We start from the raw sequence: 26,060 nt of genomic DNA on the forward strand, positions 1-26,060 counted from the left end.
TCTTCTCTCTCAAAAAATGAATACTGACTATAATAACAAGGTGCGTAGCCAACATGCCAATCGTTTACGCTCAGTAGCGAACGAAACGCAACTGTCACTGTCGCACTGATAAGGAAGAGTGATGGAGAGGCACAAAGCGTTTTGTTGTCGTAGCACAAGCGATTGCCACCTTGGTTAGGCACCCAGGTACCTCACAAACTCTCCTTAATCAAATGCATTAACCGGTCTATAGTTAGCTTTATCAGATTTTGTAATAATGGGCGAACAAGAAACAGCACCTCCGCTCCTCCTGTGTTATCGACGTTCCATTGAGTAGGGTACCTGACAGCTCTGATGGATTGCCTGTGATATTAAAAAGTAAATGAACTGTTTTAAACGCACCTCTGTAAATTACAAAGGGAGGGCGACTGTGATAATAGGTTTGCAGCTTTTTGCTTTTTTGTACTACGTCGGTAGCAAAAAATAATACGGACCTTCGGTAAGCGGTCACCGTAGCCTAAGGACGTTTGCAGCTCCAGGGGTGCGGTTAACATTACAGGGATGCGCGTTTCATATCCTTAAAAACCTGTACACTCCTTTTTTAATAAGCCCCTAAACGGCTAGTCTAAAAATATATAAATATTTTACGACTAAACGTTTTAAAAAATACTTACACTAAAACACACGTACTTTGAAAAGAAGTTGCATAGAACATGGTATTTTGATGTTGATTTAAATTCCACATCAGTTCAGCAGGCTACCACAGATATAGGGCCACTTTTTATGTCATGTAGGTACTCTGTCGGGGGAATACAGACTGGAGTGTGGGGTAAGGCAGGGTGGAATAACTTCTCCTAAATTGTTCAGCCTCTATGTGAATGAGCTGATAGCGGGCCTCAGCAGTATCCATGCGGGATGTTACATTGATGGCGTGTCTGCCAATAACATCAGTTACGCAGATGATATGGTGCTTCTGGCGCCGGCTGTCGGTGCGCTTGCTAGGTTGCTGAGTGTTTGCGAGACGTTTGCTAAATCCCATGGTCTCGAATCCAATACTAAGAAAAGTGAAATCATGGTTTTTAAGGCAAGTAAAATCAAGCTTTACCACGCACAGCCTGTTATTCTTAATGGCATGACTCTGGCATATGTGGACAAGTTTAAATATCTTGGTCATATTATCACCGATGATCTCAAGGATGACCAGGATATTGAACGAGAACGCAGGGCATTGGCAGTTCGGGGGAATATGTTGGCCCGCAGGTTTGCTTGATGCTCCAGTAATGTCAAGGTAACGCTCTTTAGAGCCTATTGCCAATCCTTTTACTCGAGCGGCCTGTGGGTTAACTATACGAAACGAGCCTACAATGCATTAAAAGTGCAGTACAACAATGCATTCAGAACGCTGTTGGGCTTACCTAGTAGATGTAGTGCATCTGGCATGTTTTGCGAAGCTAGAACAGACGGTTTTCCGGCAATCATGCGCAAGAAAATAGTATCTCTGCTAGGTCGAGTGAGAAGCAGTCCCAACAGTATTCTGAATGTTATTGCTGACAAATATGATAGCCCAATTGTCGCCTATTGGATTGGGCAAATTAAAGGGGTAGCAACTAGCCCTTATTAAATATTAAATGTGTATGTACCTACTTATAACTAATACTAACCCTTAGCTTTAAGTTTAATTTATTTGTTTTAATTTTACTGTTTGTTACTAACAACTATGAAGTCTGTTCTTCGAAATAAAGATAAGATAAGATGTTTTATTTATTTATTTCAAATTTTAAATTACCTAATTGCTAGGATGTTTTTTCATAGTTTCGTTTACAATGTACATAGTAGCCTTAGGTACATGACTAGCTGATGGAAATCGAGTTTTCTAGATGCCTTGCTACTGTTATACTGTTAGGGAAAAGGCACTTCTCTATTCTTTGTGATTTAATACAGCCTTTTTTACTCATTTTTAGGGTTCCGTAGCCAAATGGCAAAAAACGGAACCCTTATAGATTCGTCATGTCTGTCTGTCTGTCTGTCTGTCCGTCTGTCTGTCCGTCCGTATGTCACAGCCACTTTTCTCCGAAACTATAAGAACTATACTGTTGAAACTTGGTAAGTAGATGTATTCTGTGAACCGCATTAAGATTTTCACACATAAATAGAAAAAAAACAATAAATTTTTGGGGTTCCCCATACTTCGAACTGAAACTCAAAAATTTTTTTTTCATCAAACCCATACGTGTGGGGTATCTATGGATAGGTCTTCAAAAATGATATTGAGGTTACTAATATCATTTTTTTCTAAACTGAATAGTTTGCGCGAGAGACACTTCCAAAGTGGTAAAATGTGTGTCCTCCCCCCTGTAACTTCTAAAATAAGAGAATGATAAAACTAAAAAAAATATATGATGTACATTACCATGTAAACTTCCACCGAAAATTGGTTTGAACGAGATCTAGTAAGTAGTTTTTTTTTATACGTCATAAATCGCCTAAATACGGAACCCTTCATGGGCGAGTCCGACTCGCACTTGGCCGCTTTTTTCCAGTTACCAAGTCATTTTTATATTTTACTTTCACATACATATTATAAAAACCTATTTAAACGATGAATAAAGGAAAAGGAATACGTTATTTTGTCGTATACATTTAGTTACACGGGCTATGACATTTTTGGTACTGTAACGAGAATATTACCTATATATTCACCTGCTTTTAACGTTTACTAGCGTTTATCTCATAGCAGGGAAGTGTACTAATTTTACAACACTGACTACATATGTATTAACAGTTATAAGTGTCTTGGCTGTAGCTGTAAACTTATACTTAGTGTTTGCCTGAATAAAGAATCCATTGGCCTTTGCGTCTATTGCAGACGATTTATGGTGCAAATCGGAGAGACAATGACCTCTCCAGACTTAACACCGCCTGGGACGGAATTAAGGAAACGCAGGGATGCCCAGCACCTGCATTACCCTCTCGGCTTCACTGTCTTAACCCACAGGAAAGGCGAGCCAATACGTGTGGAGGCAGGTCGGCTGCAGGAATCTGCCGCTTATTTCAGGTTGGATCCTACTCGCGCCTTACGGTAACTCCATTCCGGGATTTAATTTCGGAGTATTCTTCTCCAAGATGGATTGCAAGCCAATGCTAAGAGGTCCATCTCCCCTGTGACGAAATAGCTTTTTGCTTCGTTTGTGGACTTAGTCGCCTCGTACGACGCCCTTATCCCATGTGAGGGTTGGCGCTATTCTAAAGCCGGCCACCACACGGCAAAGAAAAAATAAAGAATAAAGAATAAATAACTATAGGTTGATGAGCTTATACTTACTTTTTGCGACCGGCGTTTTATGTTCAAGGTTACAAATTTCGACAAGACTAAAGACTATTAACAAGTATGCAAAATTCAAAGCATTTCAATTGTTTCCAATATTTTCATCGTGGCCTAAATTTGCGTAAATGAATAATAATTTCCTTAATACATTTCATCACGAATTTTGTAGGCCATATTTGTTTATGAATTAATTTACATTTTAACTGGGACCTTTGCAAATAAATCGGCCATTATTAAGTTTTGGAAAGGCGGCTTCTTTGTTGTATCACAATGGGTTGGAAGGCTGTACGTTATAGTTTAGATTTCAACTAGTTCTCTTTTGCAGCGCAATTCGGGCAACCAATGTCACTTTTACGTTAGATAGAGTTAGATATCTATTAGATGTGAATTGGATCTCTAAGCCATACCTTGTGGAAATCGTTCAAGAGTATCTCCAGAATCGCACATATGTCAAATTTGACAAGTTAGATCGTTATCGTATCTTGGCGATGTCTAAAAGATATCTAACAGATGTCTATTTCAAAATCCGAATCGGGCCCTTACATGTTCGTACGTGAGTCCATTAAATTAAAACGTAACGATTGGTAGTTTCAAATTAACCTCTATCGACCTTTCGTACGGGAAGGTCAAGTACCTACGCGCCACGGAAAACGACTTAAGTTATACCGCGGTATTCGGAAAACAAGATCCGTTCTAGAGAAGAGAACGATACGATATGTACTAGTTACCTGGCAGTTTAGATTTCAACTAGATATCTTTTGCAGCTCAATTCGGGCAACCAATGTCACTTTTTACGTTAAATTATCGTATTATAAGATCGTTTCAAAATCGTTTTGAGATCTAAAAATACATAACCAGACGTTTTAGACATTGTGGAAATCGTTCAAGAGTATCTCCAGAATCGCGGAAATGTCAAATTTGACAGATCTAGATCTTAAAAATATCGTTGTCGTATCTTGGTGATGTCTACTAGATATCTAATAGATGTCTAGTTCAAAATCAAAATCGGGCCCTTAACCTCAAACACGTACCAATCCATACTTGCTAACTCACGTCAATCTTACCAAGAAGTCGAGAGCTTGTGGAAAGGTACGTTAAAACGTGATGGAAAGTGGGTTTAATGTAATTTTATAACTTTGCCGATTAGATACTTGGGAACACTGAGGGCACTGAGGCCCTAAGATTGTAGCTAAAAATAGTCTTTTAGATATCAGTTTCTTCGGCCGGAAAGGGTGTTGTCACAGAACATATTAAAGAGGTTAGAATGATTAACACTCTGCAAAGAGTATAACGAATAAGATTAAATAAAAGAGTCACCACTCATCGTCAATTTTCTTTGTGGCTAGAAACAATTGTGGCTCCATACTGGATAAAAACCAGACATTTATCAGATAAATGGTAAAGAAATATATATGGTAATAAAATTGCTCCACTCGCAGGTGCACCTTTTCAAATTGTTAGTGGGATCGTGCTTTCTTGTCCCAAATAAGACCGTCAGACCCTTGTCACAGTCTAATTATACATTACCGCGCGGACAGAGAAATCCAACTCCAAAGACATGTTTATAAATAGATTACGGAGTTCCGTGATCTTTTTAGGTATAGTTAAGACCTTAACTGTCAACTTAGGTGGGGTTCTGTGGGTGAAGAGAAACATAGTTTTTTTTACTCGGGGCAAGACAGTATAGTACGAGGAACGAGGAACAGTATGAGGATTCCCTACAAGGGCTACAAATGTTACTCTTGGCCCAGTGTCTGTCTTACCCCATCTGACCTTATAGAGCAGCATATTTAATAAAGAAGAGAGAAGAAATGTTGAATAAATATTGAAATGCAATATTGAATAAATGACTAAATGACTAAATGACATTTATGATGAAATCCTCTCATTCTTTTCAGGTTCGGTTTAACCGTTTCTTATCAAACTGGTTCTTAAGTGGACTGACTGCTTAAAGCAGCTCTCCGACCGGCGTAGGCGAATAGCGATCGACTATTTTCTCGCACAAGAAATCCCGTATGAGTTAAAGAGGTCTATAATATATCATATTAATAGAGTGATTCTCAAGAAAGTGGCATCGACAGGTTAAAGTTAATGAAAAAAAAATTGTATTTTTTTTACTTTTAAGAATGAAAAATATGTTTTACTACTTCAAGTACCCCAAATTTTCAAAAGGGAACTAAAAATAAAGAAGTTATTTTCAAGACTTACAATAACCTATACATTGAACACAGGTTAAAGTTAAGCAGGTTACAGTGAAAAATACATTCATTTTTATTTTTTCCCTTGAACGGATAATAATACGAATGTCTCACTTTTAGCATAGATGAATAAACCTCCATACAATATTAAAATGATATTATTACATTAGGCCCCATACCAAATTCTTAAAATAATCGAGACAAGTTAAAGTTAACATTCCGTTACAAAACCCTTTAAACACTTGTCTCTACGAAACTACGACACATGGGTCATGATGGTAGCCTACGGTGGTTAGCTTGATACTTACCTAATATTTTGCCATAGTTATGATCTAAATAAAATTTTCTGTGTATGAGTCAGATGCAATACCGCGCATGTACAGGTTGGTACAGGTTAACAGTGAAAATATCCTTGGACAAACTTTGTGCGTGAATATTGTTGTAAAAATATATATATATATATATATGAGGCCTGTGCAAAGTACATTTTAAAAGGTATTGTTTATGTTATTATATATAGTCTATTTTTTTATTCGGTAGACTGAGATGACAGTTAATAGTATGGAATGACATTTCATGTTTATACTATTAACTGTCATTTCAGTCTACCGAATAAAAAAATAGACTTTAGCATGATATTTTATTTACATAAATTAATGCTTATAAAATCTAAAGAACTAAAACTGGAAGAGCGATGCTTTTGGACAAGACAGGTTACAGTAAAAAGTGCTACTCTTTATTTTTTATGAATATAAGTTTTAAATTTAAATAAAAATAATGACTTGGCCTTGATAAACATTGTTTTAGTTTATCTAGATACATTTTTGTTTCATATGAAAAAGGGCAAATAAACATACATTCAATTCAAAAACTCGATGACAGGTTAAGATGCCACTATTTTGAGAATCACTCAATAATACACACTGCCGGCGAAATCTTTTTCCATAGAGAAAGAAAACTTGTTCCTCGCTTATTGCCGCAGTCGCTGTATAAAAGAAAAAAAACTTTGTTCAAAATAAGAATTGGTGGTAAGATTGGTTGATTGGTTGGAATTACCTACTTTTATATTACATAATATTACCTATGCTTACAATATTACTTTAAATAATTTAACACCCTAGTGAACGTCGTTGAAGAAAGAATTAAGTAGTACGCTTGGTTGATTTTATATCATCGCAACCGCGCTTTTCTATACACGTATTACCTGTACCTACAGCCCTACATGCACCGTCTACTCTATTATTCAGATACATGTCTCTTCAAAACCCAAATATACAGAAAACAACTTCTCGTCTTAGCGGGTTCACGTCAGTCAGATAAATTAAATATAATGTTACTGTCTTAATAAGGTCGGAAATATTCTTTGTAAAGTTAAGCGGTTGCGGCTGACAATCAAAGCGTTTGTTAGGTACTTATGTTTATGTAAAATTTTGGTGAAAATTGCTTTTTAAATAATGATGCTCGTGTAGATAGATTGTTTTCATATAATAATTCATTGTGCAAAAAACTCCATAACATATTTTATGTACTTCAGAGTTTTGTTATTTATTTCAAAGATATTTTTGCTCCATCCAGTTTGGGTAATAATTTGAAGATTGGAGGTGGTATGGTGTAGTCTGAGTTTTAGAAATGAGATAAAATAACTTAAACTAATCTAATGGTACTTATTTATAAAGAGTATTTCAAACGCGTAGAAGTATTATGGCTATGAAAAAATTAATAAATAAGCGAAAACTCGTCTAATGATATATTATATTTGTCAAAAAATTCCCAAGAAATCGATACGTTATCAATATTTCTTATAAAGTTAATAAACACGTATACATTCTTATTTCACTAATATTTTGAAATTACTACAAATAAGAGCGAAGTCAGGTATTGTTAACATTTTATAAACAAAGAGAATACCAAATGAGATTTTAAGAGGGGAACGTGCATGCAATTTAAACCGCTTTGGCGAATAAATACGGAAAGGTGCGATGCGCGCATCCCCAGTATATGTATTGCCCCTATTTATTAATCCCCTGAAGACACCTTTTCAGCCTGTTTCAATTAAACCCAACCAACGGTTTGTGATAACTGGAACGTTAAAGCAAATTTTGCTGTTATTATTTATTTTCCATACACAGGCCAATGGGGACCCGTACCTTGCCCGTACCTTTGGGAGCTGTGCATGGAGCGGAAAACAATACATAGAATCCCTTTCGACAATTTTATGAAATAGTAACTCCTTTCCTCACAAACCATGTATGTTAATATCAATTCACTTCTATTCTCGCTGATCGCTGATTTGGGTCCCTTTTGTGTGGAGGAAGTTGACTTTGATTGCGCAATTCAATTAAAGACTGTATTACTTTGAATCAATATATGTTTACTTAATCTTAGAGACATTAAAAAATATATATATTACCTTTATAGTATTAAATATATTAAAAAACGGGTCACTCACGTATTTTAAGTCGAAAAAGGCTCGCGCGCGTTTTTCGACTTAAAATACGTGAGTGACCCGTTTTTTAATATATTTAATGTCTTTGTCTCACGGAAGTTTTGTTATTAAAATTACCTTTATAGTACCAACCTAATGTGAAAGCTATTATGTTAACTACTTATATTTATCCTATCTTACTCGTAAATATCATATATAAAGTTGCAGAGTTAGAAGAACTAATACCCCGCTCGTTATCATAATATCCACAACATTATAAATTTCAAGATAATTCAACTGATAAATACTATCAACAGTAACACCCATAAAAGACAAAGAAATAATGAAGACTATCAATCTCTAAACAAGTCACAATCCTCGTTACCTACTGATTAATCCATTTCCCATAGCTTTGACATTTTCCTGGAGCAAGGCAATCGGCAGTAATACTGCAGCAATTAAGGATGTAATATAACCTTCAGGGTTCAATTTATCCGAACTACCAATTTAAGAAGACGTACGTATTATTTGTTAAATAGGTAATAATTAGTGATACAAAAGAAAACACTAAATAAAAAAAGTTAAATGATGAAACAAAAATTATTGATTAAAAGAAGTATGTAGGTAACTACAATGGCTATGGTGACGCCATATTTTTTTATTAATAAAACAACGGGTTGCACTCCGGGAGTGCCGGCAGAAGTGAAAACTCAATGACATTGTAACAGTTTTTCGATCAGGTCACGTGTCCGTCTTACGAATTTTCAATCTGTCGAATCTGTCGGTCGCGTGACCTGTCGCGAGTTTAACATTTTTTCCCCATCACAAAAAGTGTACAGCGCCGCTAAAGAAGTTTTTATTTCACTTCAAAAAAAAAAAACAATCAAAGGCAATGGTGAGATAAGGTTCATTAACAGTTCGAATCGAATACGAATTGAAAGAAAAAATATGTTCTACAAATTGAAAAATTTCAAAACGCAACATTTTTCGTCAGGAAATTCTAGGTCAATTCATTGTGAATAACACATGTTGTCAAAGTCGACACGAACTCGTCTCACGTCAAACTCTGGCTGATTTTTCGTGAACCGACGTTACTAAAGAGATTCTCGAGGGAAATTCGGCAAACCCGCACGGTCGTCGGCGTCGCCTCAGATTGCAGCTATTACTTCTAACGCCCCTCTGTTTACCGGGAAATAGTTATTTCCCATCCTAAATTATTATTAGCCGCAACACACCTGAATACAGAGCCAGGGGAAAAAAACTGGGTCCACGAAATAGATTGTAAATATTTGATCATGAGGTACAATTCCGTTTTTGGTCACAAATATATGTACCTATATGTATTACATGTTTGAGGAGTTCAATGAAAAATTTAGTGATGCTACCAACTGTCGTACTTTTAATTGAAAGTATTGTTTTAAATATTGACATGACAGCGCATGTATAAATAAGTACCACATATTTATAAGATAACTTATTGACTCTTATTAATAATATAAATAATGTGTTGACATGTAAAATACTTCTATTTTATCAATAAAAGGTTGTTTGATTGAGTGATTGATTTATTTTTTATTTGTAATGTTATGAAAATATTTTATTTAAATGTTACATTATAACGAAGCTTATCAAATTGCACAGTGACCTGTTAATTTATAATATCTACCAAAAATGACGCACATCAATGATATGATAAACACAAAACCAAAATTTTAAGTGCGCTGCTGACATAGCATTATCGATATCAAGAGTCTGTTTATTAGACAAGAGGACGAGAGTGGATAATCGCAATATTTTTCTTTTGAAGTCGAAGAGGGTTAACAAGGCCCTTACTTAGATCGCGTCGCGAAATAACGATCTTTCGAGACGCTCGTCCCCGGTTGATATGCTAATAGATATTTTCATATTAAACAGGGTTTTTCGAGTTTGCCTGTTTTTTTTATTATGTCTAGCGAGAGGCGATTAGTGATGGCACCAACGAATATCGTGCCTAGCGTGGGCTCATTTAGACGTTGCGAGAACTCGCATGCGAGTTTCATTACATTGCGGGTTTTGATTGGTCAGTTGAATTGGACGTAACCAACAATCCGCAATGTAAATAAAATCGCAAACGAGTTCGCGCCGTCTAATTCAGCCTGAGAAACAAGAGTGAGAATTTAAAACGGTTCTATGTATGAGTGTGTGAGTGTGAGTCACTATAATTTTCTGAAATGGATCAATATACTATACATACATAGAATTCAACTCAAATATGTCTAAAGTTCATTTTTGTATCGGATTTCACTTTAAGTAATTTTCATTTGAGGTAATAGAAATGCATATTCGAAAATTAGGCGTTTATTATGAAAGAGTGCAGCATATTATTATGGCCTGGCTTGCACAAACTGCTTACCTTCACTAGTTACATTTACTGAGGTACCGTAAAACGGGGTGAGTAGGTTTCGCGGGGAGAGGTGGGATATGAATGGGGAGAGAAGGTTTGAGAGGGGGGTGAGAAGGGATTTTAAGGTTACTGCTACAAAAATAATGTATTCCAATTTAAAATGGAGCTATAGTAATACGCGTAATAAAAAAAATCGATCCAACAATCTTCCAAAATCACCTTTGTATGAAAACCCCTCTCACCCCAAATACGAGGCACTACGGGGTGAGGTGGGTTTTCCTCTTTATCGTCAAAGTTATGAAATGGAACTAATAATAAATAATAATAAAATAATTCAGCCTTTATACGTCCCACTGCTGGGCACAGGCCTCCTCTCATGCGCGAGAGGGCTCGGGCTATAGTCCCCACGCTAGCCCAATGCGAATTGGGAACTTCACATACACCTTTGAATTTCTTCGCAGATGTATGCAGGTTTCCTCACGATGTTTTCCTTCACCGAAAAGCTAGTGGTAAATATCAAATGATATTTCGTACATAAGTTCCGAAAAACTCATTGGTACGAGCCAGGATTTGAACCCGCGACCTCCTGGTTGAAAGTCGGGCGTCATATCCACTCGGCCACCACCGCTTCTACAAATGGAAGTACCCAAAATAAAACAAAAACTAAAATACAAACGTCCGGAACACTTATTATATACACCATTCAGTTTTCATATGTAAAAATAAAATGTTATCGAGGTTTGAATTTCAGTTTTGACCCTACTCACCCCATTTTACGGTACCTATATTGTAGTTTTTCTTCTATTGTTTGCAACACTGTCGTGCACCGCCCCCAGTGACGTATATTGCTCTCCCAGGTAAGTTACAGTTAACGATGTTACAAAAGTCGCTTTCGAAAAATTGCAGACACTTCTATTTCTTGTAGGTACATGTTGTTCTTTAAGAAATAACCAACTTTAAAATTATGGTTTCGGATGAGAGACACTTTTAAATGATTAAAATACCTATTGAAATACTGATTGTTTTATATAAATACGAATACCAAAATGTGACTATACTAGGTAGCTGTACGGTAGAAACAAAATTCATATAAAATTACATAGGTACTAAAATTAGTGAAATCCATAGAAACTAAGTGTGCTGGTAAATAAAACTATTACGAGTTTGTCCACTTTTTCCAGCCTTTACAATAGATATTAGTACATTGTGTAACGTGGGGGGGTAAGTGAAGTTTTGCATATGAGGTCTTTAATGCACTCCAGCTGCAGGCTGGAGTGCATTAAAGACTCGAGTTTGCAATATTCTTACCCCCGGAGATACACACAATGTTTTTCATCACACTTGCGAAGAAAAAAATTTTTAAGCGAAATAATTATTAAATACGGTGACATTTCAAACATTCGTCCGCCATATTGTCATTTCTTGACAGGTTAGGCATCGAAGGCACAGACCTTTGGCATTCAGCCACGAATGAACATTTTGTGTAAAAATATTTTAAACGGCTATTATAGCCTGACCAGTAATATATGATAATTGTCAAGAGGGCGCTGTTATTCTCATGTATAGGGTGACAATTCAGTGCAGTATGAAAAAATTAGTTCCAGTGAAATTCCGCAACATGGCGCACCCTCAATAGATCCTGGTTCACCTATAATCAAATTAAATATTTTTAAACATAAACAAAAATATTAGAATATAATCGAAGTATATTAAATGTAAAACTCCCTTATACCTTGATTTTAAACAAAGTATTTTACTTATAACCTAATTGGTTCGTATGAATTAGTGACATAATTAAAAAAGAAGTTATAACTCCCTAGGGAGTTATAGCTTTTTTTTCACGATACATAACTCTCGCGGGATCAATATAGGCCTTTGTCCTTCAGTACACCTGTATGAAATAAGATCGCCGTATACGTAATACGTATGCTGTATGAGTGAAACGGTGATAATCGTTGTGTATATGTATACAGGGTAAATGTAATACATACAAGTACAAAACCTTATCGAGAATTCCTTTTATAGAATTAATACGCTTTAACCATTTCAGTCGGTAACACCATTTCCAGGTAACTGTACCAGGTAACACGTCGAAATTAGAGGCATTTAAATATTATTTAGGTACCAAGTTATGTAAAATGAATCCATAATACTGAACCTACTAATGCCTTCGCACTTAACATTTTTTAATTAATATTTATTAGTTTGTCCGATTTCATTAAGATATTATAAATTCAGAATCTTTATCTCGATAAATAATTCAATGTTTATCTCAGAGTTTTATCTGTAATGGATTTAATTTAAGTGAACATCGAAACAACAATCCCTTGTAGGCATCAATCAATTTAAATTTAACACACCTGGGTATAACGAGAATAATAACATAAGCGGTGGGTGTGCCCATAGATTTAAAAAAAACCGGCCAAGTGCGAGTCGGACTCGCGCACGGAGGGTTCCGCACCATCAACAAAAAATAGAGCAAAACAAGCAAAAAAACGGTCACCCATCCAAGTACTGACCCCGCCCGACGTTGCTTAACTTCGGTCAAAAATCACGTTTGTTGTATGGGAGCCCCACTTAAATCTTTATTTTATTCTGTTTTTAGTATTTGTTGTTATAGCGGCGACAGAAAGACATCATCTGTGAAAATTTCAACTGTCTAGCTATCACGGTTCGTGAGATACAGCCTGGTGACAGACGGACGGACGGACGGACGGACAGCGGAGTCTTAGTAATAGGGTCCCGTTTTTACCCTTTGGGTACGGAACCCTAAAAAGAAATAAAGGGAAACAATTGGCAGCGATTTACGTTCAATTGAAGCCGTTATGATAGAGTTTTCAGGAACAATCCAATTAGGTTTATGTCCCGGATTGGAATATTCGCATTTTATGAGCGTTAAACCGCGTTAATTTCAGTACGGGCAATAAAATTGTACTCGTATCCCACCTAGTGATGTGAAATGAAATGAAATAAAAATGCTTTATGATGTGTCGCTGTTTCAGAGAATACTTCTCAACAACAACATTCTATAATATGTACGAGTGTGTTAGAAATATGTTAAGTCTCTAATTTAAATATGTTTGTTTGTTTTTGTATTAAGTATTCCAAATTATAATGACTCGGTAAAGGTACGCCACCTCCCAACGAGAACACGTAGTTGTGATAAGTAAAATATATACATTTTTTTGTATAATTGAAAAGCTGTATTGATACACTTTTTGAACTAACATTATTCAGCATGTTTAAGGAACTCCTGACAACATTATAAAATTCTCCGAAACATTTGGAAATATGACCGGTTTTTTTTGCTATGAAATTTGTCGTCGTAGATACATCAATTCTTAACCGATACGACCACTAAAACGTTTTGAACAATATTTCAGCTAAATAATGTGGATGGATATTGAAATATATTTAGCTATTTAACGTGCCCCACGAGTCAAACCGCGGATCCGGCAGACCTCGTCGGCGATGGCGGAATAACTTGGACTCCTTTTTGAGTGACTGGCCAGATATAGCTCAAAATCGGGATGAATGGAAGAAGAGGGGGGAGGCCTTTGCCCAGCAGTGGGACACAATAGGCTCACAATAATAAAGTGGATGGATACTAACACATTCACTGCCAGCTCGAGCTACGCCCTACGAGTGTGGCCGATAACACGGGAAGACCGTATGCAGCGAAAAGCGCCTACAAACAGAGAACTCGCCTAGTGGGTGCAGTGAATGTGTTAAAGATAAAAATTTCAATTATTCACGTAATCAGCACACCACTATTCCTACCCTTACATCAGTATTTATTGGTGAAACAATTTTATTTAGGACACGAATAATTCATTCACGCCTGCGTTTATATTGCCATGCCACGTTGCATTCAACGCATAATAAATAAGTGAATAATAATTAGCAACCACAATTCCAATAACATATTCCCACATATGTAAACATTTGATCAGTTTTGCTTTGTAAATTATTATAAAGTACAAAAATAATATATATATAATCATCATTTTCCTTCTCATTGCCTCAACACAGGCGCAGTTTTTTTGTTTAAAGACAGAGGTCAATTCGAACGTAAAGGATGATGTTCCGCTCCCATACAAGTTTGGCCCAACACTCGCTAAACATGGGTGGTATATTGTTAGGCTCCAAACATGAAATGAAAGTCCCGATAGTTATTAGAAATTCACGGACACTTCACAGAACATTATAAAAGCGGAATTTCTCTACGAATTTGAGGTTAGGAATTCTGCCTTGTATCGGGCCATGTTAAATATTATTATGCCTTATTACAAGGAAATAAGGTGCCGTAAATAGTGTAAATATATCGATGATATTGGGCGTTTAAAGGCTGTCAAGGAACACAAATCGAATGAGTTGGTATTAGGATATTTTTTTAAATAAAACAATATATTTTATTTAATACGACTTCCTTAAACGAATAAGACATAGCATGCGAACCGGAATAGACTATAACAACTAGAGCTGTTTTATAGTCAAAATTGTTATAGCATCAAATGTAAAAACAATCACTTAAGTAAACATATTTACTTCAATTCCAGAGAAAGAAGAAATACAGTAACAATCACACAGGATTGTTATAATAGTCTAGCTCATACCAAAAAAGAATGTTTCAAAAACAAATGTTTGCCTAAAAGGCACTTAATAATAAACTTAATTTATTTCAAAGAAGTTAGAATTCCTATTTTGTATGTTTATCTTATCATATAGGTAATTTATAAAAAAAGTTAAATATATATTTTCCCCTTTATTTTATTGTATTTTTAAGTTTTAACCTATTTTCGTGTTATTCATACCCTGATATCAAATAAGGTCTTATTAAAAAGTTAATCAATTTTCAAGAAGTAAAAAACGACTTCAGTTCAGTGGGGAAAGCCGGTGAAAGCTAATTGTAAATTGGTGCTCTTCTAGATTTCATACAATACTATCAAATAAATATGTAATAATTAATATGAAAACACAATCCATAGCGACTCTATTCGTTCCATATTCGTTCGCAATTCACTTTTGACGTAAGTCATTTGGGTATGTTACAATGAAAGTCATTGGAATAAAAAGTTTTTACTGTATCGCAGTTCTTTTTGCAATTATGATACTTAGTGTTTAAAACAGCATGTCGTTCATATGTCTTTAGTGGTATGAATGTTTTTCTTTGAAGTGAGTGTTATTCGCATCAACAGGAACATCGTAGAAAAGTATTTTGTTGCCATACTTTTTTGTTTGACTCTGGACGTCCATTTATGAAATGTCATTGATTATATGTAATGGCGTGGGATGTGTTGATTTGGTTTAATTACTCTTTAACTTATTTTCTTTACTAAGAAGTGTCCGTTGGAATCTAATATATGTATGAGATTGTAAGAAATATGATTAAATTTATCGTATATATAGGATGCTTATCGAATCGTAGGCCAAATTCGGCATGATCCTTTTAATATCTTGATAATTGAGACGAATTACTAGAAAGAAAGCCATAAAAAGAAATGTATTTGCCACTTGGCTTAATTAATTAAAATAACAGGACCTAATACTTTGTAAAGTATATCGAATTAACATATTTTCCGTTTTATAGGTACATTCACATAACGGTACTATAGTATATACTAATTTTTTCGTGCAATTATTAGGTTTTTTATTCCGACAATATTCTAAATATTATTATAATCTATTCCTAATTGAAAATGGAAGAATATCCTAAAACATTTGCCGTTATATTTTTCCAAATACATAGTTACTCGTAAGTACTTATGCATCATAGTTTTAAAATACCTAGAGTCTTTAAAAACACACAAGGCTTAGCTTCTCAACTTTTGCTCGATACCGGCCTCGATTGACCTACATAGATAGCACCGATTCTGCAAACACTTTTCTCCCACGTCTACTAACTGAACGGTATATTTAGTGTTAAGTATACCAAGTAAAGTTAAGGGTTATGTCAAACCATGTGGTAATAAAGGAAGGTAATAATACATGTCACGTATAATCTGAAGTGTTAACATCTAGAACTGTTCGTACAAAAATGCGACAAGTGTTTGTCGAACAATTTCTTTTTGAAAGTTTTTACGAAAATCATCTTATTACTTATGAAGATTAAAGACATTGCTAGAAGTAAATTTAGGACGCCAGGAGTGAGAGCAGGCAACATCATATAATTATTAAGGTTGAATAGTGTTTGCCTCTCCCGCATTGGATTACACAGATATGAAAAACGTAGTCTTCCCACTTACTACTACTTGCTCGTACTTATTGCTACTTGTATAGCCTGTAATAGAGTCGAAGGCCAATGATGATGATGATTCGAGCTGTGACAATATTGCAGCCGATTGTATAGATGCGGTCGGTCTAAATTGGTTATTACTTCGCCGTCAGGATGAAAAAATATTTTATTTCTTTTTTATTAAATTCCACTGTTTATTGTCGGGCTGTTCACATCACACGACTAACTAACTAACTGGATGTTTAGTATGCTGCTCCATTATTTACACGTTACAATTTACTTTTATTTGTAGGTTTGTAAGAACCCGCAACGTGTGAGCGTGAAATAATCATATCCTTTATTTGGATAAGGCGATACCCCGATCGTTCAACAAAGGCAAGTTGTTTCTTTGTCGAACTTTGTATATACGGACTTACGGACGGAAGAAGTATGAAGTTTCTTTGTTATTCACTCTTAGATAGATAGTTAGATATAAATACTTACTTCAATGCTTACTGTCTTCATAGGATCAAAAATATTCAAATACATAGCTGCCATAACGACATACATAGATAAATAGTTATAATAAAGGTACCTAATGCAAAAATGTTCAGAAACAAAAATATGGGATCTACAGCGTTATAAAGCTTAAATCATTCAAATTTGTAGGTTAGGTATGTTTGTGGTTCAATATGTCATTTTATTTTACACAAAGTAGTCGTAGCCATAATTTTAGGTATTATTGGTGTCAAGCTTTTCTTCTATGATAACAACTTTTTCATTTGTCAAATACGAGTACATATTAAAAGTACCTACCAATTAAATACTTGTATAGGTATTGAAAAGATAGCTCAAATCAGAACCAAGTCATGCTCGTTGTATTTACTCTTTCTCTAAATTAAACGAATGTCTTGGTTCCGTAGCTACCTCTTTGGGAGACGCCAGTGTGTCAGGGTTGACGACAAGGTCTCTGAATGGTGTGACCTTTCTGCTGGTGTCCCCCAAGGAGGGATACTATCTCCTCTCCTTTTCTCAATCTTCATTAATGGCATTACTGAGTCTTTAAATTGTAGCTTCCACCTTTACGCGGATGATTTGCAGATTTACGCGGCGGCTAGCATTGATGATCTCCCATCTTTAGTTGATAAAATCAATGGCGACCTTGAGTCAATTCGTTGCTGGGCGAGTAATTTTGGTTTAAAAGTTAATGCAAAGAAATCGCAAGCGATTGTCATTGGTGGTCCCTACTTTGTGTCCAAATTGTCGGAGATAGTGGTACCCAAAGTGCTTTTTGACGGAACAATTATCCCTTTTTCTTCGACAGTTAAGAACTTGGGCATCATCTTTGATCAAACGTTGTCCTGGTCAGCTCATGTTTCTGACATTAGCAATAAACTGTTTGCATCTCTTCACTCATTGAAACGTCTTCAAAATTTCCTTCCTCTTCAAACTAAAATAACTCTTGCTTGTTCACTTTTACTTCCTTTGTTAGACTACGCTGATTCTGCTTTTTTGGACCTTAATGAGGAGCTACTGGACAAACTCGAGCGTTTGCAAAACATTTGTATTCGATACATTTTCGGTCTACGTAAGTTTGATCATGTATCCCAGTTCCGATCTCAGCTTGGCTGGCTTCCGATTCGTCGTCGAAGAGATGTGCATATCCTGTCATTGCTTTTCAATGTACTATTTAATCCTGCTTCGCCACCTTACCTTTCCGAAAGATTTAGTTTCTTAGCTGCTGGTAGTGGTCACCGTCTTCGATCAAGCGCCTACCTTTTACTCGCAGTTCCATCCAATATGACGCGCACATACAAAAAATCCTTTACTGTCCACGCCGTGAAGCTATGGAACGAGATACCGGTGGCCGTGAGGCAATCCCAATCTGTAGCATTACTCAAGGAGAGGCTTAAAAAATTGTGGCTTTCCGATACATAAGTAATTCGGTTTTCCTCGATTAGTACTTCTTTAGTCTCCTTTACTTATCTGGTTCGAGCTCATATCTATTTATTTATGATATATATTGAGTATTTATTTATTTATTTATTTTATTTAGGTTATATATATATATATATATTTTTTTTTTTTATTTACACAAAAGGTACATGCTCACAAACAAAATTAATGATGTCGCCAAACTGTAACCAGTTTGTTGGCGAAAACTGGTATATATGTACTGGATTTAGGTATATATGTACGCTTTATTTTTATTTATTTAAGTATTTCTATTTATGTTTATATATAGGTATTATTTGTAGCAATGTGTATTCAAAACTTGCATTTAATTAATTTTAGTGATTGTACACTATTGTTTTTGTTTGTCATCGTTACTTCTGTTTTGTTTTATTCGATTCCTCAAAGGTTAACTGGAAGAGATCCCATACCGGGATAAGATCGCCTTTGTTGTATTTAATTTACCCTGTAACTATGTTTCTCGTGTTTTTATTTCCATGTGCAATAAAGTACATACATACGAATTGCCTAATAACCGTTCCCATAGTTGCTTAGACAACTAAATGAAAATACGAAACTATTTCACCCATTTCCCCTATCTCAGCGTATTATCCAGCGTAGACTACGGTACATTTAATTAAACGAAATATTTTAATTAACAAAGTTACACCCATAAAAATACCCGTTACAGTAGGTATAAACAAGGAAGAACAATAAAATATGTTTAATAGCCTCCTCGAGGTAATTGCAGTTTTTAGAATAACAGGAGAATGCAATTTAAAGGGCGTCGAGTTTCGTGCATTTGTACGGCGCCATTTTGTTACAGCCGTAATAACGATGCTGGAACGTAACTTGGTGATTTCTTTGATGTTTTGTCGTTTCCGGAATGTTTATTCATTAATTATTATTATCTTTATTCACTTGAACTCTTAGGCTAGGTGATTTATAATATGAATATAAAAGTAAAATATAAAAACACTTACAAAACAATAAAAAATACATATAAACATATTATAAAAAACCTAACCTAGGGTGCCACCAGCAGCGGGGCAAGGCCCAAGCTGCCGGTGGTCAGGGCCGCAGAGAGAGGAACCGGCGGACTATCCGCGCCGTGTCCAATTATTATTCTTTTATTTAATTAGGGTCTTAGGTTAGGGTTTTACAATGTGAGTATAAAAGTAAAATATAAAAACACTTACAAAACATTACAAAAAAAAAATATATAAACACATTATAAAAAACCTAACCTAGGGTGCCGCCGGCAGCGGGGCAGGGCCCAAGCTGCCGGTGGTCAGGGCCGCAGAGTGAGGAACCGACGTACTATACGCGCCGTGTCCAAAATAACCGCCTTCTGCATCTGACCCTTGATCCAACCACCCAGCGAGAGTCTCTCTAGGTGTTGGTCGAGACTCTTCGCTATTAGACCGTTCGCTGAAACAACTATCGGGACAATGATCGTCGAATCAACATCCCACATGGCGGTTATCTCGTGAGCCAAGTCTAGGTACTTACTGGACTTGTCCTTCTCGGCTTTCACGAGATTCTCATCATGGGGGATGGTGATGTCAACGAGCACGGCCCGGCGTTGCGCTCGATCTATTATCACAATGTCAGGCTTATTGGCTACAATAGTCCTGTCAGTGATGATAGATCGATCCCAATAGAGCGTGGCACGACCATTCTCGAGAACTGGCGCAGGTGAATACTTGTAGTACGGTACTTCGCGGTCCACAAGACCATATAGAAGAGCAAGCTGCTGGTGAATAATCCTGGCTACGAGATTATGTCTGTGCAAGTACTCGCCGTTAGCAAGATGAGAACAACCGGAAATGATATGCCTGAGTGACTCTCCGGGACGGCGGCATGCCCGACAAATGTCGACTGTACCGTCCTTCAGGATATATTTCCGATAGTTGTTCGTCATCATTACTTCGTCCGCAATTGCACAGGCAAAACCCTCGGTTTCTCCGAAGAGGTCCCCGAATCGTAACCAGTTCACGGACGCGAGCAGGTCCACATGGGTCAATTTCACCAAACGAGCATTTTTGTCTAATTCCCATGGAATTTTGAAATACCAACATTACACAAAAAAAAATATGCTGATAATTTGATAAAAAATATAATGAACATTAATTTTCTTATGGGGTAAAAATATTCATAAAACTATAAAAGTTATTTCAATTTAAAATGTTGGTCAGGGCACGGGAATTAGTGTGTCCATGGGAATTAGATTTTACTAGCACGGAAATTAGAACATGGCACAGGAATTGTTTTCTTAGCTTATTTTGGTAGTTAAAACTATTATTTATGTATATTTTAATCTACAATAATATACTTCAACCATACTGAAGCGGCATCGAACATATTTATCTACTTTAATTTTAGTTTCGGACGACAAATCTACGAAAGTATGATACACTAAAAACTACGTATTTGACTAATAGTTTCCTTGATTTTAATGGCAACTAATCTCTCTTTCTTAGTAAAATATATATATTTCAAAACAATACTTTGAGTAGTTGCGTAAACATGTCCGCCTTACATACAAAACTATTCATTAAAAAGTGTCATTATGTATCTGCATGTAGATAGGTACAAGGTGTATGATCTGCTTTATGGCCGTATAGGAAATGATACTAAGAAATAAATAGGGGCACAGAGAGAAGAAGTTATTGTGTAAGTTAATCTGAAGAAATCGAATATGCTGCCTTCATAAATTCATAACACAAACAATTGTTTAACCACATATGAGGTAAGGTGGGGTAAGACTATCACCGGGGTAAGACTATCACACACAGACAGACATGACGAATCCATAAGGGTTCCGTTTTTTGCCATTTGGCTACGGAACCCTAATAAGGTATCTAATAGTATTACGGTTTTAATACCCCCCTGGCATTGTCTAAAATAACCGACTTGGTTTCACATTACATCTCAAAACTTTTTTTGTAGTAGAAGAACTGCGTTGCGAGACTTGCATCTTTTTACATGTAATGTTTTTGATAGGATCCCATCTCTTTTTGTAGGCTGTCCTTCTTTTCAGGTAATCATACCCATACCATACTGATACTATGTATACACATATCATAACTATATACATCTTTATTCATACTCACATCGTACATCGTAGTGTACCTTTACTTTCCCTACTAATTGTAAGAACTAAAAGGTAAATTTGTTATCGCATATATTTCTATAGGATTACAAACTTATTTATGCAGTTATTAGATCTTTAGAACGTGACTAATATTGCAGTATTATTAGATTTTTATTGGCTTAAAAAGCTTAAACCTAATTACGTTTCAAATTTGGAACTTGTGGGTATGCTAGAAGTACCTTAGAATAATGATGATCGTGAGTGATTGTGTCAGTGACAAAACTAAGAGATTTTAAAGTGCATTAATTCTTAGATTACATGTTCAAATTAAATGTTATTTTGACCGAGCCACTTTGTTTTGCTCGACTTGGCGGCGGCACTGCCGTGTCCCCAGATCCTTTGTCCTTCCCCGGGCCTCAAACTATCTCCATGCCAAATATCATCAACATGATATTGGTTCAGCGGTTTAAGCGTGACGAGATAACAGACAGACAGACAGAGATACTTTCGCATTTATAATATAGTAAGAATAGGATATATTTAATTTTTCTTGTATTAGAAAAGCTAATTTATAACAACTAATCTATTAAACGAGCAATTCTTGTATATATTTCGGGGATCTCGGAAACGGCTCTAACGATTTCGATGAAATTTTATCATATATGAGGGTTTTCTGGGGTGAAAAATCTATCTAGGTAGGTGTTATCTCTGGAAAAACGCGCATTTTTGAGTTTTTAGGTAGGTAGGTACCTATATGTTTTCCAAGCAAAGCTCGGTCTCCCAGATATTTAAACTTTATACGGCATACGCTGTCAGCTGTCAAATTTACAAAAACAAAACATTGCAAATGTGATTATTTTGTTTCATGTAACCTTAGATACAGGTATTATAATATGTAATAATTCCAGAAATAGTTTTATGTTTATATAATATTTTAATGTTATAATATGATCAATGAATAAGGTAAGGTGGGGCAAGACTAACAGTACAAGGATTCCATACAAGTGATAGTCTTACCCCGGTGTCGTCTTACCCCACCTTACCTTACGTATTAAAATTGCCCGGGTTATTCGGGTCGATCCTGTATGTAAGTACTATAGTACTTATACTAAAAAACTATTCACAGATTTTTGTGCATTCTTTAAGATTTCCTTAAATGTAAAATAGAAAAATATACGTCGTATTATTATTACATATAATATATATTCAATGCCAATATATATAAGTAATAATAATATGACGTAAACATTGCCAATTAACTTACAGTGCCCCCAATAAAAGATTTGTTGACAATATATGTAATACTTTCTAATTCCCGTGCCACTTAATCAGCTGTTTTAGGTAAATTTGTTATGGGAATTAGGGCACGGAAATTAGAATTCGTAATAAAAAAATTCGCCATAAATTTAAATCGTGTTTGACCAAACTGTTATGTTATCGCTTACATAAAGATACATAAAGGGCTCCTAAATATGACAATTGCTATTGAAAAGCTATGTGGAAAATAAAATTTATAAGGGGCATCGAAATTAGAAAAAAATTGTCGCCCACCCGGATTCCGAAATACTTACGCGATTTGCTCGAACACGCCGCGGCTTGACTTACATCCGCTTGCTTTGAGAGACAGCCGAATACTGCCAGTACAGGTGAGGCGGGATACGAGGCGGTTCAAATACAAACGTCGGCTGTCAGAGCCCTTTGAGTTTTGCCGACGAAATTTTACTCGCGCGCTCGGACAAAATTTAAACATCGATCACGAGTTATTTACCACAATGAAGTTAATAGTATATGTGCTCAGTGATAGTAAATATCATCTAGTTTAAGTATTTGACACTAAATTAGTGATACTAATGTAGAATTTTTCGTAGGATTTTTCATTATGCTCAAAAGTAGATTCCGGACAGGGCACGGGAGTAGTAATTTGAGCCTTTAGGTATTTTTATGTGTACTCTAAAAACCAACTAATCAGTGAATTCATATGGAACTCGGTGTGAAAGTGTGACTTCTTTATGTAAAAAAAAATTGGTAAGTATTGTCTGATGCTAACCCGCGATTTTCATCACGGACAGAAAAAAAATCGTGTTCAGAAATTGACCCACATCGGGTTTCGTGAGGGCCTTGTAGAACCACCCGTGTAGCACCTTACTCTCCCATGCCGCCCTGCGATCCGCAGTACTTAGTACCACAGGTTTGCGCCAGTTCTCGTTTGCCAAGGAGAGCGGCGTGAGGTTCCTGTCTACTGCCACCACATCACGATGCATCCCACACTCGTTGTTAAGGAAATAATTCCTGAGATTGTACACCTCGCGGTTGTGGAGATCCTTGGCGTTTAGGAAGCCTCGGCCTCCACATTTCCGTGGGATGTACAATCTCATAACTGACGAGCGTGGGTGTAGCATGCGATGTGCGGTTAGCAGTGATCGGACCCTCCGATCCAGGGCGTCCAGCTCGGTCTGAGTCCACCTTAGTATGCCAAAGGAGTATATGAGTAGGGGCATTACCCAGGCGTTGAAGGCGCGCACTTTGTTGCCTCCTGACAAAAGACTGTTAAGGACTTTTGTGAGCCGACTGAAAAAGCGCTCCTTCACCGACCGTCTAATGCCCTCGTCCTCAATACCTAACGACTGTGACATACCAAGGTATTTGTAGGTTTCTGATTCAGAGATAGATCTGAAAGACATTGTCTCAGCAGGTTGTAAATTTGTTGAATTTACAACCCTCCCCCGCTGTACATGCATAACCGCACATTTATCGACACCAAACTCCATGTTGATGGCACTACTGAAGACTTCGGTGGTGTTCAGTAGCTCCTTCAAGTCTTGGTTATTTGGTGCAAATAATTTGAGGTCATCCATGTACAGAAGGTGAGAAATGACTTTAAATTATTATTATTATTATACATTTGGTGGTTTTATAGACTTCACTAAATACCCTTCACCTGCTAATTATTTAGTAGAGATTATAAGTTTTACATCCGATTACTATAATATATATAATATGAGCTTTCGAATATCACTCAACATCAGAATATTGTTACGAATCTTCAAATAAATATTAAATGTAGCTTTATGTAAATTGCTCTCATCTTAAAATCTGAAACATGAAATTCTCTGAAATATCATCCAGAATTGTACCAACCTTTAAATTGGACGTAGACGTTTGTTTACCTGTCCGTCTGGGCGATTCAGGTGGTAAATTGTAATTACCACTTGACACAGGTCTGGCAGCTCGCGCCATCTTGGCTTGCCATCTCTGCGTGTATTTTATTTGTCTAATAAACGCCACAGCCACAGCTAGAAGCCGAGGCTTCCCTAATTAGTTTTGGAATATTGAATTGGGAAAACAGGAGACAATCTAGACGTTCCGCCTGTTGTGGTGCCAGTAGGAAAAATGCGGCAAGAATAAAATACCAGCGTGTAATAAACAAGTATGTTTATGATTTAGGCATGTAATAATTATGATGTTGGTTTATAAATTACTAGCGACCCGCCCCGGATTTGCACGGGTTAACAAATTATACATAAACCTTCCTCTTGAATCACTCTATCTATTTAAAAAACAGCATCAAAATCCGTTGCGTAGTTTTAAAGATCTAAGCATACATAAGGACACACAGACAGCTGGAAGCGACTTTGTTTTATACTATGTACCTAGTGATAGCCTAATTTCTTTATTTTAAATGCAACTAGCTGTTGCCCGTGGCTTCGTCTGCGTAACAGTAATTATAGCGCCTGGATAAAGTCTAATGGAAATCATTCAATTTGAACATATATGCTTAATTGCAAGTAATAGGCAAATCATTATTTTTCTCATTTCCACCAATGGCATAATAATATGTTTTCATTAAAAATAATAATTAATATCCCATATCCTTTCCAGGAAAATGTTATACAAACAGGATACTTATTTCAAACATTAACCCAACTCATATTGTAACTCAATCTTTTGTTTCTCCAAACACGTCTGACCGCAATTAAAATGTAAATAAACTCTTAACATGTCGCACGCTGATACGGTGGCCAACTGCGAAATAGGTAGGTAGGTAGTTTGTTTTCTTATTAAGCCATAGCTAACAGTAATGAGGAGGGTGTGACTTGAATTACATCATGTATTGTAGTTTCTATCATACATTATGACTTAAAACTTTATGGGAAACAACGGGACCCCGTTTAACATTTCTCATAACAGTTTTATTATTTTTCATTGTTATTTATTACCTAAGAACCGTTTTTCACAGTTTTATAGAGTTTCCTACTATTTTTTCCGTATTAACAGTTTCTATCTAGGTATTTATTATTTAAGAGCTAACGCAAAACTGTAGTATTCAAATTGATTTTTTAAGCGTTTTAATCAAGAGAAATTTTTGAAATTTGACCGCTCGATTTCGTGTATTTCGTTCAGTAATATCTGCACTATCAGGCCTGTAAATTCTACTAATAAAATTGAAAACGAGTGGTCAATACCAATAGATTCCCAATTTCTATCA

At 36.0% G+C, this 26,060-nt stretch overlaps 1 protein-coding gene and 1 long non-coding RNA gene across 2 annotated transcripts in view; both read right to left on the reverse strand.

The window, feature by feature from the left end:
- The window catches only part of LOC134652116 (uncharacterized), a 38,258-nt gene extending 17,854 nt beyond the window's left edge, over positions 1–20,404 (reverse strand). Inside the window, exon 1 of the mRNA XM_063507284.1 lies at positions 19,720–20,404. Within this exon, the coding sequence (XP_063363354.1) occupies positions 19,769–20,404 (636 nt within the window). The 3' untranslated portion in view covers positions 19,720–19,768. The remainder of the gene's footprint in view (positions 1–19,719) is intronic.
- LOC134652140 (uncharacterized) overlaps positions 1–26,060 on the reverse strand; it is a 156,229-nt gene that overhangs the window by 24,444 nt on the left and 105,725 nt on the right. The gene's annotated exons all lie outside the window — the stretch shown is intronic.

Source organism: Cydia amplana, chromosome 11 (assembly GCF_948474715.1).
Source record: "Cydia amplana chromosome 11, ilCydAmpl1.1, whole genome shotgun sequence".
NCBI classification, from domain to species: Eukaryota; Metazoa; Arthropoda; class Insecta; order Lepidoptera; family Tortricidae; genus Cydia; species Cydia amplana.